This window comes from Andrographis paniculata, unplaced genomic scaffold, assembly GCF_009805555.1.
Source record: "Andrographis paniculata isolate CXL003 unplaced genomic scaffold, ASM980555v1 Contig11END, whole genome shotgun sequence".
Classification (NCBI taxonomy): domain Eukaryota; kingdom Viridiplantae; phylum Streptophyta; class Magnoliopsida; order Lamiales; family Acanthaceae; genus Andrographis; species Andrographis paniculata.
This window is the reverse complement of record NW_026137391.1, coordinates 2,739,945-2,758,646: the sequence shown is the minus strand read 5'-3', so window position 1 is coordinate 2,758,646 and position 18,702 is coordinate 2,739,945. Positions and strand designations below refer to the sequence as shown.

At 36.2% G+C, this 18,702-nt stretch overlaps 1 protein-coding gene across 1 annotated transcript; it reads left to right on the top strand.

Moving 5' to 3' along the window:
- The first annotated feature begins 259 nt into the window (after positions 1-259).
- On the top strand, positions 260-1,218 carry LOC127250352 (uncharacterized). The gene has a single exon (XM_051273598.1). The coding sequence runs from the start codon at positions 473-475 to the stop codon at positions 890-892; it is 420 nt and encodes a 139-aa protein (XP_051129555.1). The 5' UTR covers positions 260-472; the 3' UTR covers positions 893-1,218.
- Positions 1,219-18,702: the final 17,484 nt, after the last annotated feature.

Genomic DNA, 18,702 nt, shown 5'->3' with positions numbered 1-18,702 from the left:
GACTATAATTATTAAATAAGGAAACAAGACAATTGTTTTTAGGAGGAATAAAAATGAAAAATAAAACAACTTTATTGGGAGAGAGGGAGCAAGTATTTTTAGTTCAAGCATATGGAGTATTTTTGAGCTATGGGTGTTTTTTTTTGTGAAATTTTAATTATGATTTTATTATTTTAATTATTATTATTTTTTTAAAATATCAAATCAAACATATATTTTTAATTTTTAGATGATCGCCTTCGATTCGTATAACAGAAAATATCCAAGACCGGTTTGTACCTCTTTATCGTTCTCTTTCTAAAAAAGCTTTCTATCCGCCGCTCTTCTTCAATCGCATCCCTACCAAATTACTGTTTGTAATTGCACTTTCGTCCTTTTTTTTTCCTACTTTAAATTTTTGAACAGGTTTCTTGCAGTTTTATTCAACTAACCTTTTGAAAAATTAAGATTTGCATTAAAACCGACGGCCAGGATGAGTTCCCAATTGGCCAGAGGATTCAAGAAACGGAGAGAAGGCGCCACGTCATCAAAACCACCTCTACCTCCTCCAACGGCCGTTAGACGACGCGCCGTTACTGTGAAAGAAACAGCAACGACGACACCGTCTAAGGGATCTAAATCCAATCGGCTTCTAGCCGGCTGTATGGCTCACGAATACTTGACCAACGGTACGTTGTTTGGGCAGAAATTTGATCCGGCTCGAGCCGAGGCCGCCGTAGCGGTTAATTCAGGCAAGAGCCAGATATCGGAAGCCGAGCCGACGGCGCGGGGCTATGCGGAGGTGGCACTTTTACTGAGGAGCGAGGGAGTACGCATACCTGGAGTGGTGAACCCTACGCAATTAGCCAAGTGGATTGAATGTGGGCGCACCACTACACGTGGAGCAAAATAATTGGTTGGGACTTAGAGGGCACGTGTCAAACGTGTAGAATCCATTGATTGTTATCGATCTGTGTTTCTTTTGTCTATCAGAAAGAAAGAAAGATCGAGAGAGGAAGACATCGATGCAGCTCAAATCTTTTCTTCAGTATCTGAATACAAAAAGAAAGATATATCAAACAATCTTATAATAGAATTGCTGTCGTTTAAAATATTTTTCGGCGCCCCGTCAAAAATCGAATTGATTTTAGGACTTTCTTAAAAAAATGGGATGCGGAACGGTAAATGATTCAAAATCGTGTTCACAAAAATAATAAATCAAGTATAAAAAAAAAAAAATTAACAAAGAGAAAAAGAGAAAAAAAAAAAAAAAAAAAAGATATATAAACAAGAAACTAAATGATTCGAAACCATGTTTACAAATATAATAAATCATAAAAGGAGAAAAAATAGAGAAAGATAAAAGAGAATAAAACAAAAAAAATAAAAGATAGATAAGTAAGAATGTAAATGATACGGAACCGTGTTCACAAATATAATAAATCAAAAAAAAAATTGAAAAAGATAAAAAAAGGAAAATAAAAGAAAAATAAACAAAAAATTAAAGGAAGCAGAAAGAAAATAATCACAAAAGCAGACAGACAAAATTACATTAAAAATTGGAAAGAAAAATATGGTCTATACATATATATATATATATATGTTGAAACGTAACTTGGATTTAGCGGTCTACCCGACTCGAAACCAAAGCGAAAGGGATGTTTCAATTGGCAGGGTTCCTTTTGAGCTTATTCTAATTAATAACAAATAGGCTTAGGGTTTAGGGTGTTTTGGGGTGCTTATAAATAGACAGCTATGGTTCTTAGTCGGATGACATAATTGTAAATCTCTAAATCAGTATAATAAAATCTCTCCGGTTCCTGCCCGTGGACGTAGGTTGACACACCGTCACCGAACCACGTAAAATCTTTGTGTTCTTTATTTGTTTTCTTTCTCGTTTTTTCATAACAAGTGGTATCAGAGCCATATCTTATTGATTGAAGATGTCCTCGTATAAGTTTGATCTTGAGAAGTTTAATGGGTCGAATGACTTCACGCTCTGGAAGGTCAAGATGAGGGCACTTGTGGTTCAACAAGGATGTGCGGCTGCGTTAGAGAGAGAAGACAAGTTTCCTAAAGACACGAAGGAGGAGGTAAATAAGGAGATTTTGGCAAGGGTTCATTCTGCGATCTTGTTGTCAGTTACTGATGAGGTGTTACGGGAGGTTGTAGATCAGACAACGGCTTTTGGGTTATGGAATAAACTGTGTGAGAAGTACCAAATCAACTCTCTCACGAACAGGCTATATTAGAAGCAACGTCTTTACACTCTCCGGATGTCCGAAAGTACTTAGGTAAAGGATCATCTTGATACCTTTAACCGTATCATTCTTGATCTTCAAGGAGTTGAGGTTAAAGTAGATGATGAAGATCAAACCCTAATTTTATTGTGTTCACTACCTGGTTCATATGAGAATTTTGTAGATACTATGCTATATGGTAGAACTACAATTTCTGTTAATGATGTGAAAAATGCCCTTATGTCCAAAGAATTGAAAAGAAAGGTTTCTCTGGAAGAGGGTTCTTGTTCAGGTCTGTTTGCAGGTAGGGGAAGACCACAAGAGAGGAGTAACGGGAATGGGAGGTCAAGTTCAAAATCAAAATCCTCTAGCAAAGTTAAGTGTTATCTTTGCAAGGAGAAATGACACGTTAAAAGGGATTGTCCACAGAAGAAGGGAAATACAAAAGTTGATTCTAGTAATAGTGGCAGCAGTGCTGCTGTGGTACAAGACAGTTCTGATGATGGAGACTTTGGTGAAGTTCTGACAGCGTGTAGTGCTAGTATTGCTGATTCCTGGATTATGGATACCGGTGCTTCTCATCATATGACGTTCTCTCGTGATCTACTCACTTCTTTTAAGGAGTGGAATGGAACGGTGAAGTTTGGTGATGATGGGGTTCTAGCCATAAAAAGGAGCGGGATAGTGCAGATAAAATTGCATGATGGTACTATCAGGAAATTTGACTGTTGGTATGTTCCTGAACTCAGAAAGAATTTGATTTCTCTTGGCACCTTAGCCAAGAATGATTTAAAATATCATGGTGAAGGTGAGTGGGTGAAAGTCCTGAAAGGTGCTCTGGTAATGATGAAGGGAAAACTGCAGCATGAAATTTATTTTCTACAGGGTAGTTCAGTGATGGGAACGGCGGCGGTATCCCAGTTCTTGGATAAACATGATGACAGGACAAATTTGTGGCACCGTCGATTAGGTCACATGAGTGAGCTAGGGCTGTCTGTGTTGAGCAATCAAGGTTTATTTGGTGGGGATGTGCTAGGTAAAATTCAATTATGTGAGGCTTGTGTAAAAGGGAAGCAACGCAGGGTGAGGTTTAGTACCGGTCATCACACTTCAAAAGAAATTCTGGAGTATGTTCATTCAGATCTATGGGTCCCTCTCCGGTGAAATTGCAGGGAGGGTGTTCTTACTTTGTCACTTTTATAGATGATTATTCGAGAAAAGTTTGGTTGTACTTTCTGAAGACTAAAGATGAGTTGTTTGGGAAGTTCAAGGAGTGGAAGACCATGGTTGAAAAACGGACGGGTAAACAGGTCAAGACTCTAAGAACTGATAATGGGTTGGAGTTCTGCAATGCTCCATTTGATAATTTCTGCAATAAAGAAGGTATAGTGAGGCACCGCACTGTACGACACACACCACAGCAAAATGGAGTTGCAGAGCGAATGAATCAAACCCTCATGGCGCGTGCTAGGTGTATGCGCATATTTGTTGGCTTATCTAAGCAATTCTGGGCTAAAGCAGTAAGCACTGCTAGCTATCTGGTTAATAGATCTCCATCAACTACAATTGACTTAAAGACTCCTCATAAGGTATGGTCCGGTAAACCCTCTGATTACTCTAATATAAGAATATTTGAATGTCCTGCATACACTCATGTGAATGATGGTAAGCTAGAGCCGATGGCGGTAAAATGCATATTTCTAGGGTATGCAACATGAGTAAAAGGTTATCGACTGTGGTGTACATATGGTAAAAATCCTGGTAAATTTCTTATTAGCAGAGATGTAACCTTTGATGAATCTGCTATGCTTGATCAGAGTATAGGTTGTGAAAGTATTGCAGGTACAAAAGATTGTGGTGCTAACCAGCGGGTGGAGTTTGAGACTCTTGACAGAGTTGTGTTAGAGGAAGAGCAACAGGATAATACTATTGATCAATCCGATCAACCAGATCAGTCAAAACCTCAAGGGAAACCGATTGAGGGGGAAGCTGATGACGTTGGTACTAGGGTTGAAGATTCCATAGCAGCAAGAAAGGGAAAGAGAAATATTCAGAAACCAGTTAGGTTTGCAGGATGTGTCAATACATGTGACATGAATTATATGGCTTATGCACTGGCGGTTGGTGATGATCTTGGCTCTGATGAGCCAAAGAGATATAAAGAAGTTGTGGCGAGTAAAGATGCAGAAACCTGGATTATGGCAATGAATGAAGAGATGCAGTCTCTTGAAAAGAACAAGACTTGGGATCTTGTTGCACTACCAAAATGGATGAAGCCAGTGGGATGCAAGTGGGTCTTTAAAAGAAATGAGGGAATTCCTGGTGTTGAACCTGCTAGATTCAAGGCGAGACTGGTGGAAAAAGGGTTTTCACAGAAGGATGGAATCGATTACCATGAAGTCTTTTCTCCTGTGGTGAAACACAAAACCATTCGGGTTCTTTTGACAATGGTGGGTGCTTTTGATCTGGAGCTGGAGTAGCTTGATGTAAAAACAGCATTCCTTCATGGTAATCTAGAAGAACAGATTTACATGTCTCAACCGGAGGGGTTCTACAGTTCTAAAGGGGACCAGGTATGCTTGTTAAAGAAATCTTTGTATAGCTTGAAGCAGTCTCCGAGGCAATGGTACCAGAAATTTGACTCATTCATGGTGTCTAATGGTTATACTCGTAATCAGTTTGATAATTGTGTTTACTCGAAGAAAGTTTCTACTGATTCCTTTGTGTATCTGCTGTTGTATGTGGATGATATGTTAATTGCAGCTAAGAACATGGATGTAATTAATGACTTGAAGGCTCTACTAAAGGGTGAGTTTGAGATGAATTTGGGTGCGGCAAAGAAAATACTTGGTATGGAGATCTGGCATGATAGAGAAGCAAGACGGCTATGGGTTTCTCAAGAAAAGTATATTGATAAAGTTTTGCAGGCATTCTCTGTTGATCAGTCCAAACCGGTAAGTACCCTTTTGGCGGAACACTTTAAACTTGATCGAAGCACTATACCGACTACAGATGAAGAGGTTAGTTACATAAAGACGGTTCCATATTCAAATGCAGTTGGAAGTCTTATGTATGCGATAGTATGTACGAGACCGGATCTCGCTTATGCGGTTAGTGTGGTGAGCAGGTTTATGGCTAATCCGGGTAAAGCTCACCGGGGAGCTGTAAAGTGGATCTTGCGATATTTGAAAGGAGCGTGTCTGGTATATGATTATAAAGGCCATGGTGATGGTCTTGTTGGCTATGCAGACTCTGATTACGGGGGTGACTTGGTGAAACGAAGATCACTGACTTGTTTTATCTTCACTCTGTTTGGATGTGCAGTCAGTTAGAAGTCTACTTTACAACTTACGGTTGCACTGTCGACGACTGAGGCAGAATACATGTCAATGACTGAAGGTATTAAGGAGTGTATCTGGTTACATGGTCTGGTGCAGAGTTTGGGTATGAAGGTGGAGAAACCGGTGTTATTCTGTGATAGTCAAAGTGCTTTGAGTTTGACTAAAAATCCAGTGTATCATGAGAGAACCAAACATATTGATGTAAGGTTGAATTTTATCCGTGATGTTCTGAAGGAAGATAAGTTTTTTATTCAGAAAATACCTACAGAACACAATCTAGCTGATATATTGACAAAGGCGCTACCGACGGAGAAGTTTGAGCACTGCTTGAACTTGGTGAATATTCGTAGGAGGTAAAGCCCTCTCGGGGCATCTGGCAAGAAGGAGACGACTGAGAGATACTACCTTTGGCGGTTGGAGAAACTCCAAGTCAAGGTGGAGATTGTTGAAACGTGACTTGGATTTAGCGGTCTACCCGACTCGAAACCAAAGCGAAAGGGCTGTTTCAATTGGCAGGGTTCCTTTTGAGCTTATTCTAATTAATAACAAATAGGCTTAGGGTTTAGGGTGTTTTGGGGTGCTTATAAATAGACAGCTATGGTTCTTAGTCGGATGACATAATTGTAAATCTCTAAATCAGTATAATAAAATCTCTCTGGTTCCTGCCCGTGGACGTAGATTGACACACTGTCACCAAACCACGTAAAATCTTTGTATTCTTTATTTGCTTTCTTTCTCGTTTTCTCATAACAATATATATATACACTATTTCTATCTAAATCTAATTAGATTATATCTTATCCAAAGATTTGCCTCGCCAATTTGGATTATACAATTAGGTTGTCTTATCTCCCATTAAATGCATAATTTCTTAAGTTTAAATAATATATTTTTTTTTGTATAACAAAAATCTATTGAAATATAATGATCGAATAAGAATGCAAAATTAGAACCATTATCTTACGTCTAAGAGTTTTATTTTCTAATCTTGTAGAATTAATATTCTATTGAAATTTAAGGATCAATGAAGATCGAAAGCATCTACTGCATCTTAGATGGAGAATTTCTTTCCTAATCTTGTAGAATATATTGAGATATAAAGATCGAACAAGAAAGCATACGTTGTTAAATATGGGATGATAATAAAATAATTGTAGAATTATTATCGCTCAAAATATTTTTTGGCGATTTATCCGGAAGAATCTGCCAAAGATCGGTTGAGTTCTCCGACTTCCTAAAAAAAGGATCCAAAATTGTGTTCCCAAAAATAATAAATCAAAAAGAGAAAAAAAAAAAAAAAAGAAAAAAAGAACAAAGATAGAAAGAGAAGAAAATTGAAAAATAAAAAGAAGATATAACAAGAAATTAAAAAAAGCAACAGGAAAAAGAAGATAAAAGTAAGCAAAAAGAGAATAAGAAAAGAAAAACGGCTGCATGGAGAAAAAGTAATAGGAAAAAATAAATTGTATTAAATTTGAGAGTAAAATTATGATGTATGCATCGTCTCCCATAAATCACATAATACATATATATATATATATATTAAATCTCATCAAATCTAACTAATTAAGATTTTGAGCGTGCTTTTTCGAAAGCTTTTAACTTATATAAGATATTTGATCAGTAAATCAGCTAATTTTGATGTTCGGTAAATTAGCATTTTCAATTAGCGTATTGGATCTAAAAGATTGATTTTGAAAAAATTGTATTTCTCAGAGTTTCAGATTAGTTTTTTCATTTTAAGTTTTTCTTATTTATTATTTACTCTTAAAATTAATTAATGTTTTCACATATATTATTATATTTTTTATTACACTATTTATTAATTACTTGGATATATTTTATTCTAAAAACTTATAAATTCATATTTATAAATTTAAAATAATTATTTTTTATATGTCAATTATTTTATTTATAAAAATTTTAAATTGTTTAGAATAAAGATAATATAAAAATATTAATACTATTGATTCATTTATATAGTATTTTTTATCATATAATTTATAATTATAAAAATTAATCTAATAAAAATACATATACTAATGATTTTTGTTCTTTTATATTTATACTATTTCTAATAAATATATATATATATTTCAATAAACTTGCATTAATTTTTACAAAATATTTTAAAAATAATAAAAATAGATATCTTAATAAATTTTCCGTAATTTTTAAAATTGATAATAAAATTCTAAAAAAATTTATCAATCGATAAAATTCAACTAAATATTTTGAAAATAAAATATAAAATTTCCTTAATTGTCATTTTTACTTATAAACAACTAGTACAAAATTGTTATTTTATCAAACACTTTAACATAAACAAGTAAAATATTCAGCTAGTCAAACCAGCTAATTGAATAAGCTAACAACTAATCAAATCAGCTAACAGCTAATTGTCAAACACCTCATTTATCTTATACATATCTTCTCATTATCCAAATCTAGCTAGATATTTATTTTATTTGGGTCGTGACTTGGGTTTGGGCTTCGCTTGGGTTGAATTGAGTTATCATCTCGTCCATTAAACCCAAATAATATATATTTATTTGGGATATCAAATTGCCCCCACAAAAGTGTCGATATGATAAAATGATTGATCTCTTCGATGAATTTTTTATCCGATCGATACTTTTGTAAAATATTTGATTAGTTGTCTTCATCGTCATTAAACTCTATGGGTGGTGACGTTCTCTATTCATCATCCCATATTGATGGATAATATCTTTTTAAGTATTTGTCATTAATAGCCACTTTCAGCTTGTCACATTCAGGGTACATTAGCCTATATGCTTCTCGAGATGATTTAGCTAGGACGATAAAGGGACCTTCCCAATTAGCCGACCATTTTTCCCAATCTCGATCCTTCAGTGCTTCGGGCAAAATTGCTTTCCAAATAAAGTCGCCTTTTTGATAAAATATTGGTCGAGCTGATTTATTGTATGCTCTCTCAACTTTTTTTTTTTCTTTATACAAGTATGATCCAATGCACGCAAACGTTCTTCGAGGGCTGTCTCTAATTCTTGTAGTAATAATAGGTCATTCTCGATCATTGGAAGTTTAGCTTGTCGTACGATTCGTAATGATGGGACTATAATTTATAAACGTAGTACCGGGTCATGCCCATAAGTCAATCGAAAAGGTGTACTTCCTGTAACCGATGATTTTGCATTAGGATACGCCCATAATACCTCTTCAAGTGTGTCATGCCAACCCCTTAGGTTTTCTTCCAAAGATCTTTTAATCACCGAAATCAGCGTCTTGTTACTCGCCTCGGCCTTTCCTCCAAAGATTTTTTAATCACCAAAATCAGTGTCTTGTTACTCGCCTCGGCCTATCCATTAGCTTGGTGATAGTATGGCGAGGAGTAGATTAATTGTATGTCATATTGAGCTACGAAGGATTGCACTTTAACTTTTGTATATACAGTCCCTTGATCCGTCGTGATGGATTGAGGTATCCCAAAACGATGTATAATATTGAATTTAATAAATCGAGTTACCTGCGCTTGCTTAACTTGCGTTAAAGGGATTGTCTCGACCCATTTAGTAAAATAGTCGGTCGCCACCAAAATAAAATAATGTCCTTTGGAAGAAGGGGGATACATTTTACCGATAATATTCATTGTCTATCATCGGAATGACCATGGTTTAATAATTGAATGCAACTCCTCGGTTGGTGCTCGTCTCTTGGGGCCATGTCGTTGGCATGTCTCGCATCCTATAGCATAGACAACAAAATCGCGTGATATAGTTGACCAAAAATATCCATACCTGAAAATACTCCAATGCTTAGCAGCAGCAGACTGATGTGCGCCTGCAATGCCTACGTGAACCTCGGCCATAACATTTTTTGCTTCGTCACTACCCAAACAACGAGCGAATGTTCCGTCGGGGCGTCGACGATATAAATCTTGGTCGACTAAGGTATATCTTAGAAGCTTGTCTTGAATCCTCTTTGAATTAATCTAATTTATGTTTATCAACTCATCAATATAGGGCTGCTGCCAATCAGCCTGCTTATTGGTTTCGATGCAATTAATACGAACATCCCATTTTTTCCGTTTAAATCCTAACGCCTATTGTGCAAGATCGATTGCCTCGCTGTTCTCTTCACAAGGGATCTCTCCTAAAATAGCTTCTTGGAACTGCTATAGGAGTGTTTGCACTTCACGCAAGAGACTGATAAGATGTTGCTTTCGGCATTTAAACTCACCCAAAGCTTGTCAGACAATGAGCTGCGAGTCGCCTTGAATATGTACAGCTATGACATTTTTTGACTCCAAAAAATGCAAGGTGAGCAATAATGCCTCCTATTCAGCTTCATTGTTAGTGCTTACTTTGAGAAGTCGATGCGAAATGCCAAACTCTGTCATTGGGGCTGGTAATGACAACTCCTGCGCCGGCTGCATCAAACGTACTTGAACCATCAAAAGTGACTCGCCATGGTTCCAATCCAATATATTCAGCTGAATATCTGAGGTTTGGATCATTCTTGGATGTTTGGATAAAAAATCACCGATAGTTTGCCCTTTTACAGCTTTCAACGGTTCATAGGTGAGTGCCAAAGATGAAAGTTGCATAGTCCATTTGACTAATCGGCCACGCAAAATAGGGCAACTCAAGAGGTATCGTAGAAGATCGAATTTGCACAGAACTTTCGTCTCAAATGGTACGATATAATAGTCTAGCTTTGTGCAAGCATAATACAATTATGAGAATAATTTTTCAATTGACGAATATCTGGTCTCTACATCATTCAATATCTTACTGAGATAATATATAGCACGTTCCTACCCCCCAGCATCATCTTGCGCTAGTAAACATCCAATCGTGTCTTCGGTAGCCGCAATATACAATTTTAATGGTCGTCCGTGGATGGGTGGAGTTAAAATCGGTGGTGAGGCCAACACATTCTTAATTTACTGGAAAGCCTCTTATTGCTTTGCCCCTCACTCGAAGGGCTGTTTATTCCCTCGTAAGAATACCGAAAAGGCTTTCATCTTCCCCGCTGCATTGGCGATCAAACGTCGCAAGAAATTAATTTTCTCCATCAAAATTTGAAGTTCTTTGATGATCCGTGGAGGTCCGAGCTTCTTGACTGCTTTTTCTTTATTTACATCGACTTCAATCCCTCGATGATCAATGAAAAAACCTAGGAATTGCCCAGCTCGGACACTGAATGCACAATTAGTCGGATTTATTTTGAGATCATGTTGCCTCATGCAAATAAATGACTGTCTAAGGTGTTCCAAATGATCATCAAAACTTTGAGATTTAACTACTACATCATCAATGTAGACTTCCATGGATGTATCGATTAAGTCATGAAAAATAGCATTCATAGCGCGTTGATATGTTGTTCCCACGTTCTTTAAACCAAATGGCATTACGATCTATTAACAAATTTAGATCGCACATGGGCATCTAAAAGCCGTTTTGTGTGCATCCTCTTCGGCTAAATAAATTTGACTTGTAACGTGAGTAACCGTCCATAAATGACAAAAATTTATATCCCTAAGCATGTCAGCTATCGGCATTACGTATTTATCTTTAGGGGTTGCAAGATTAAGATTTCTGAAATCAATACACATTCGTAGCTTCCCATTCATTCTTTTTCATCACGGGAACAACATTAGAAATCCATTCAGGATACCAACAAGTTCGTATGAAGTTAGCTTGCAAAAGCCTCTTTTTTTAAAAAAAAAAAAAATTTTGGGAGGATATCTAGATTGAACCTCCTCAAAGGCTGTTTATGAGGCCTGAAATTAGGCTTTGTTGGTAGTCGATGTTCGACAAGAATCCGAGCTAAACCGGGCATTTCATCGTAGTCCCATACGAAACAGTCCTTAAACTCCTTGATTAGTTAGACAAGTCAATCTTTATGACTAATATCCAGTAAAATGTTGACTCGAGTAATCATGGGACTACCCCCTATATTAATCTCGTCTAGTGGATCTTGCGCTTCGAATGCCGGAACAATCCGGTGAATTGGACTAGGGTATTGTTCGTCGTCTTCTACTTCAGTAAATTGTGGTAATAAGGGTTGATCATCCCCTATGTCATTTATTATCCCCAGGCAGAGATGTTTGGGCTAATTTAAGAAATTGATCCTATCATAAATCCTCTCATTTTTAGGCCGTGGTTCGGCCTTAGATCGAACTTCATAATATGTTGACGTCAAGTTGCATTCGTTTCACAATTCAGCTCATTGTAACATCATGGATAGAGAAAATACTTCTGGAGAATAATAAATTTTTTCTAATGCATGCATTTCCATAAAAAAGGATCGGACTCTGCTTCAACGACTTCGACGTGATTTCCTTTCCAAAACATTACGCACTAGTGCAGACGACTTCGACTTGATTTCATTTCCAAAACATTACGCACTGGTGCAGAGTTGACGGAACGGACTGAGAACTATGAAAATCCAATTCGCCCTAGGAGCGCTGAGTATGTAGGCTTTAATTCAATATCAAAGAAAATCATCAAATATTTCCTAGATCTTACAACCACTTCTGTGACCACGACGCCGGCGGCCTTGTGTGCGTTGCCGGTGAAATCGCTGGTACACATTCCTGTTGGTACCAAGTCGTTGCGATTTTTCCAATATTTCGCAGTTTTGATAGCGTCATTATATTAACTGATGCCCCACCATCTACAAATACCTTGCTGATCTGACCTCCGTCAAACATTACGGTAAGAAATAAGGGTTTTAAATTGCGTGTTTCAACCTCCGTCGGTTTCTGAAAAATTATAGGCTCTGAATGAGCAACTTCGTCTGAATTTTCTTGAATTAGCCACATAACAGGATTTATATTTTCTACCAAAACATCTTATTCTAATGTTTGGGGTTGATCATGAGGAGTAGCGAATTCGGCAGGCAAAAAACCGATAGTATTTATCGTGAAATTTCTTTGCAATTGAAGCGCACAGTTAAAATCTTCATCTAAAATAATGACATCACAACTTGCTTCGGAAAAATTATATTTGTTAGAAGCGCTCCCCCTCAATTCTCCCTTCGACTCTTCTGGATCAAATGCAATTACTGACGTCTTGCCTTTATTCTTGTTTGTCGTCGATTGCGAAGTGCTAGCTTCAGCTTGGTGGGTCAGCTTCCATTCTAATGCCCAAATGGAAGTATTTATAAATTATTGGGAGTTGTCATCTACTGGGTGTCGAGCTGAAAATTGACGTTACCTGCAGCAACTCGTAAATTGCTGCTCTACTACTTTGGCTCCACTCTTTTTGGTAACTTTGTTTTCGTCGAAAAACCTTGGGCTGACCAGGCTGTTCGGTGGAGGTTTTATCTGAACGTTCAATTTGTGTCTTATTTAAGTTTTGTCCAGGACCTTCGTGAGTTATCCCTTTATGTACAGTGGTCCATGGCGTTTTAAATTATGTTTCGGTTCCAACTCGTTCTTTAACCTTGCAGCTTGATACCGACGTTGTCTAAGCCTCTTTTGAGATCATGATAATTGCCGATATTTTTTGGGAGCCTGATTGACAGTCCAACTACCATCTCTTGGTATTTTTTTAGGCTTTCGAGTCGAATGTGGAGTGATCATAACTTGTCCTACCACGTAGAATTTTGATAAGAGTGATGATGTGTCTTCCCTACATGTTCGATAAATGGCCTGCGCACCATTGCATTTCTCTGATGTCTTTCTCTTTTCGGTGTGCGCGATTGTTGCCCCTTCTTAGGATAAAATCTTACCCCATTTATAGGAGTAGGAAAGGGATCGGTGTTTATTTTCATGTATCCCCGATCAGAAAGACGTAACTGTCCTTCTTTTATTGCTTTTTGCACGGCGTTACGAAATGCGATACAATTTCCAACTGTGTGGCCAAATACTCCATGCCACTTGCAGAAATTTTTTCCTTTCAGTTTTCCCTCATACGGGAATTTATGTCCCTCTTTTAATCGGATTTGTTTGTCCTTCACTAAATATTCAAAAATTTGCTCCGATTTGCAACGTCAAATGCGTATTGCCCCTTTGGAGTACTTTCTTTTTTCTTAGAAGCTTTCAAGGTGGAGCATGTATACGTGTTTCCCTGCGTAATTCAACAAGACACACATTGTCAGAATCTTCGTCAGAGGATGACTTATCGCCTTGTTCTTGAATAAAGTGAGTTGCATGACGTGCACGTTACTGCCGAGAATCTTGGGTTTCGTGATGCAATTGTTTGGCCTTTAATGCTTTAAACGCTAATTGATAAAGATCATGGTACTCTTGCAATGCAAGCTTTTCCCGTATGTAAGACAACATGTTATTGATTGCGATTCTCACTACTTGATCTTCTGGAATCTGCACACGAAAACGTCTTTCAGCACGTTTGAAATGTTCGATAAACTATTTTACGGACTCATCACCTCCTTGTCGCATACTTGTAAGATCCAAAATAGTAATCTCTGGCGACGATGTATAAAATTCTTCATGAAAGACCCTTTCCAACTCGTCCCATAATCGGATCGAATTAGGTTGCAGTTTCTCATACCAACTGAAAGCAGGGCCTATCAAAGATAAAGAGAATAATTGTAATTTAAACCAATCGTTGTTTCCAAATTCACCGCCGCATTGTGCGGTAAAGCGGCTAACATGCTCTATTGTTGATCGTTCATTATCGCTAGAAAATAACGTAAATTCTAGAATACGCGCGTTCCTTGGTAAAGGGTGTTTGTCCACAACACGATCTGGAAAAGGGAGTCGATAATGCTATTGAGGCAGGCATGCGCAATGGATCACCGGACAATTGTCACATCACTTCAGCTATGGCCTGATGGTCAAGTCAAAGGGGCTCAACAAGGAAGTCTGCATTGTGTCCATCAGATTGGACGTCCTACAATAGGCCATAGTTGATTTTGGGGAACCTTTAAAGTTGGATTTGAATGTTGTCCAAACTCAGTATCGGCTGCTGGTATATTGCTTACTGGGCGACTTGCGGGTTGCTCCCCAATTGCAGGATTTATCCTATGTGTTGTAGCTGTTGGTGAAGTCAAGGATGGTGCACTGAAAACCGTTGGAAACTTTGGGGCTTGAGGCGATCCAGTAGGAGCGGCCATTGTAGTTAATGGAGGTGCATGCCCGTATGGCCCGTATGAAAATGCACCTGGAAGATTATATGTCTGCCCCCTAGTTCCGTATGATGAAAAAAGAGCAGCGGGATACCAGGGAGATGCCGTGCCGTATGAAAAATAAGCTGGATACGGCAGAGGCATCCATCCATTCTAGTTGGCGGTTGAATTCCGCTTGGGGACCGTCTGCAGCTGTGGTATCGCTACAACATGCTGATGTTATGGATAGGTCGTTGTTACCTGTGGGAACGTAGCCGGTTGTACTACTGGAAGGGGTCGTCAAATGATGTGGTGCTGTCGTCGGGATGAATAGATGGTTTGTCCTCCATTGGACGGGCTAATCTCTATTTAATAATGTCTCATTCACTTCCCTAGAATGTTGCTCGACATCATTCAAATGTTGTCTGGGTTGTTACGAATTTAAAACATCTCCATCTGGTCACATATCGTGACTTGGCTTGAATGAAATGCTTCATGGATTCCTACTCCGGTTGTCGATGTTGTTTGCCCAACTCGCACAAATTCAGATTCGTCGGCACGAATATGAATCTTTCTTTCTTTTCTTCATCACCGTGCCACCGTTCCATCTGATTGCGTGTTGTTGGGCCAAGTATATCCGTAAAATATTTCGTTAATTGTAGCGATTGGTCATGGAGGAAAGCCTGCATCTCAATTCGAAATTTTATGGCATAGTGTGCGATGATGCATAAAGACTTTGTCCACCGAACTCCTCTAAAGCAAATGCTTTCGTGTGCGGTATGGGGATATTTCGTGGAATCGTTGGAGATTGTTCACCACCACCTTCATTTTATCCTTAGCTATTTTTAGAAGTCGTCGGATAGTTTAAATTGAGACTTCATAAATTCATGGAAGGAACACGACGTGTCCCACTGGGCGCGCCAATCTGTTGTTGCTCAAAATATTTTTCGGCAGCTTATCGGGGCGAGCCAACCAAAAATTTAGCTTCATCCAAAAAGAATCCGGAACCCGTATTCCCAAAAGTAATAAGTCAAAACGAGAGAAAAAATAGGACAAAGATAAAAAGAGAAAAAGGTAAGAAATAAAAGGAAGAGACGACAAGAGATTAAAGAAAACAAAAGGAAGATAAAAACAAGCAAAAACAGAAAAAAAAAAAAAAAAAAAAAAAAAAAAAAAAAGGGAAAGAAAAATGGATGCAGGGAAGAAAAATAATTGGAAAAAATAAATTGTATTAAATTTGAAAGTAAAATAATGATGTATGCATCTGTCTCCCATGGACCACATAATATATATAATATGCTAAATCTCACCAAATCTAAATAAGATTCTATCTTATTCATATATTCTCATTATCTAAGTCTAGTTAGATATTATTTTATTTGGGTCGTGACTTAGGTTTGGGCTTTGCTTGGGTTGAACAATTGTGTTGTCTTCTTTTCCATTAAACCTGAATAATATATATTTTTGGGATAAAACAAATAAAGTTGAGTAAACGAAAACTTCTTCCTGTAGCATGGAAATTCGATTTATCTAATGAAAAATAACACTATCGTCGGAAGGTTTGCAAAAAAAAAAAAAATGAAGAGCAGAGTATAGCCAATAGTGACTCGATGTATCTATAAAAAAATAACACTATTGTTGAAAGACCTAACGAATAACGGGAGAAAACTGGTTTTTAAAGCACAGAGATGGAAGACTACGCTTGATCATCCCATACGATCGACGATTTGATCGGATTCATCGAGTAGTTTCAATTAACAATTTGCCCCAATACTCAATACACAATTAGAAAAATCTTAAATAAATGAATTTGAACTGGAATATTTCATTTACAAATATTTAGCCAACTAATCAATAAAGCCATCAACCAAGAATCATGCTTTGCAACATAAGCTAAAACTAAACAAAAGTTTTCAAATTTTTTAATAAAATACTTTTCACTTATCAATTTTTTATTAAATAGCTAAAGTAAGAATGAGAATATTAAAATCTCATGTTATTTTGCCAAAAACCATTTGAATAATATATCAATTCAAAGAAACATATAATCTAACTCAAACGATCATAGTATCACAAATCCTTATCCAAAAACCAAAAATTAGATTAGGGCAAAATTAGAATTTCTAACCAATTTCACAAATTCTGCAATTTTCAACTTAGAACACCATAATAATCTCCATACAAGCCCTAAAAAACATATTAAATAACTTTCTAAAAACATATTAGCAAAAATATAACATTTTTAAAATAAATCCATTTAAAGATTATTAGAAAAATTATCACATAAAACCAATAAATAAGTCTAAAATATATATCATAATATTTATCTAAGATTCATTCTACTTATCTTAACCGAAGAGACCATGAAAAGAAGTTTTGAAAGAGAAACTTACAATGGAGAAGAAAAACATGTATGTTATACTAATTGCTCTCTTCACTCTATTTTTATGAATAATAGACATGGGCCAAAAAAAATTTCCTCCAGGGCCCATAATGGCCTAAGCATCCAACACGTCTAATTTTTATTCAATTTCATCATTTCTTACACTAAAAACCCAAAATATATTTTAGTCCAAAAAAAAAATCGTTTGGCTCCGGTTCGGACTCCAGAAAATTCTGACGAACTTCCAACAATTAGTTTACAGGGTATTACATTGATTGTCAAGATTTGTGTTGCTATTTCCATTTTATTGGGTTTTGTATGACATTGATGGTTTGCTACTCTTTAATTGTTTTTGTTTGTTTGTTTATTGTTGGGTGAGGTTAAATCTTTAATAGCATTGAAAGTTGAATCTTGCTAGTTGTTGCAGTGATATTTACTTGTTGATGTTAGTGTATGCATGTTCATCCATAAGAAATATGCAACAATTATTGAGTTTTTGACATATTATTAACTTAAGAAGTTGTTCAAGAAGGGGAACGTCCTCCAAGCATAGGTTGCATATTGATGTTTGAGTCATGCAAGTTGTTAATTTTGTATTCTAAAAAAATTTCTTGTTGCATTGATAGTTTTCAATCTATTGGTTGAAGGTTATGTACACAACAAAAAAATTATTTAATTAACTAAAAAATATTTTTGTAGGTAAAACGTATCATTTAGCAACAAAAATTAATTTCATCGTTAAAATTTTTTTGCTTGAAAATTCTATTTTCATAGCAATAGGGTTTTAGCTGCAAAATTATTTTTCATAGATAAAATTATTTGGCTAAAAAAATCATACATTTTGTTGCTAAAACTCTTATGTAATGAACTTAATGTTTATAGGAAAAGAACTTTAGTTGTATCGCTTTTCTTAACTTTCATTGCATTTTTTCTTTTTGTTACGAAAGTCATATTTGTCGCAAAAACCTTTACTAACATGGTATAATTTCATCGTAAAAACTTTGTTGTTATAAATTCATTACCTTTTGCTAATAAATTTTTTGTACCTAAATTTAAACTTTTTTTTTTTTTTTTTATAGTGATAGTTGTATGCCTTTTCTTTGTACTCCATTTGAGAACCTTAGTGATCCTGAAATCTATAAAAGAATAACTATAGAAATGAATGGTAGAAACTAAAGCTTAAGAGTAAATGGAGAGGTTTGCCTTCGGTTTTTGACCATAGTGTTATTCTTTTAATAAGCCAAATATATGAATAGTTGTGTTGTAGTGTTTTGAATGTTTGTGGTTGTGTATTTTATGCATTCATTGTTATAATACTAGCAACTTTGGAAGTTTGATGCTAGTTTCATAGAATAAGTTGGTTCGAATCATCATCATTATAATTATATTTGTTATTTTATAAATTTATTATAATTTAGTAATTATTTTATTTAATTAATATGATATTTTGTACAAATTTTTCTTCATTTCTAAAGAGATTTAATCGTAAAAATAGTGAAACAAATCATTATGTTAGCATCCGGTAAGTAAATAAATTCCAACTTCCATCAGACGCTTACTTCTTATTAACAATTTAGTTACCTAATAAAAAAACAGTAGAAGAATAATAATACTTCGTTGCTTAACCATCGACTATTATAAAAAACTTGTGGTAAGAGTGAATTTTGTTCTAGTGCTCGGAAATAATATTCCAAAGCGATAT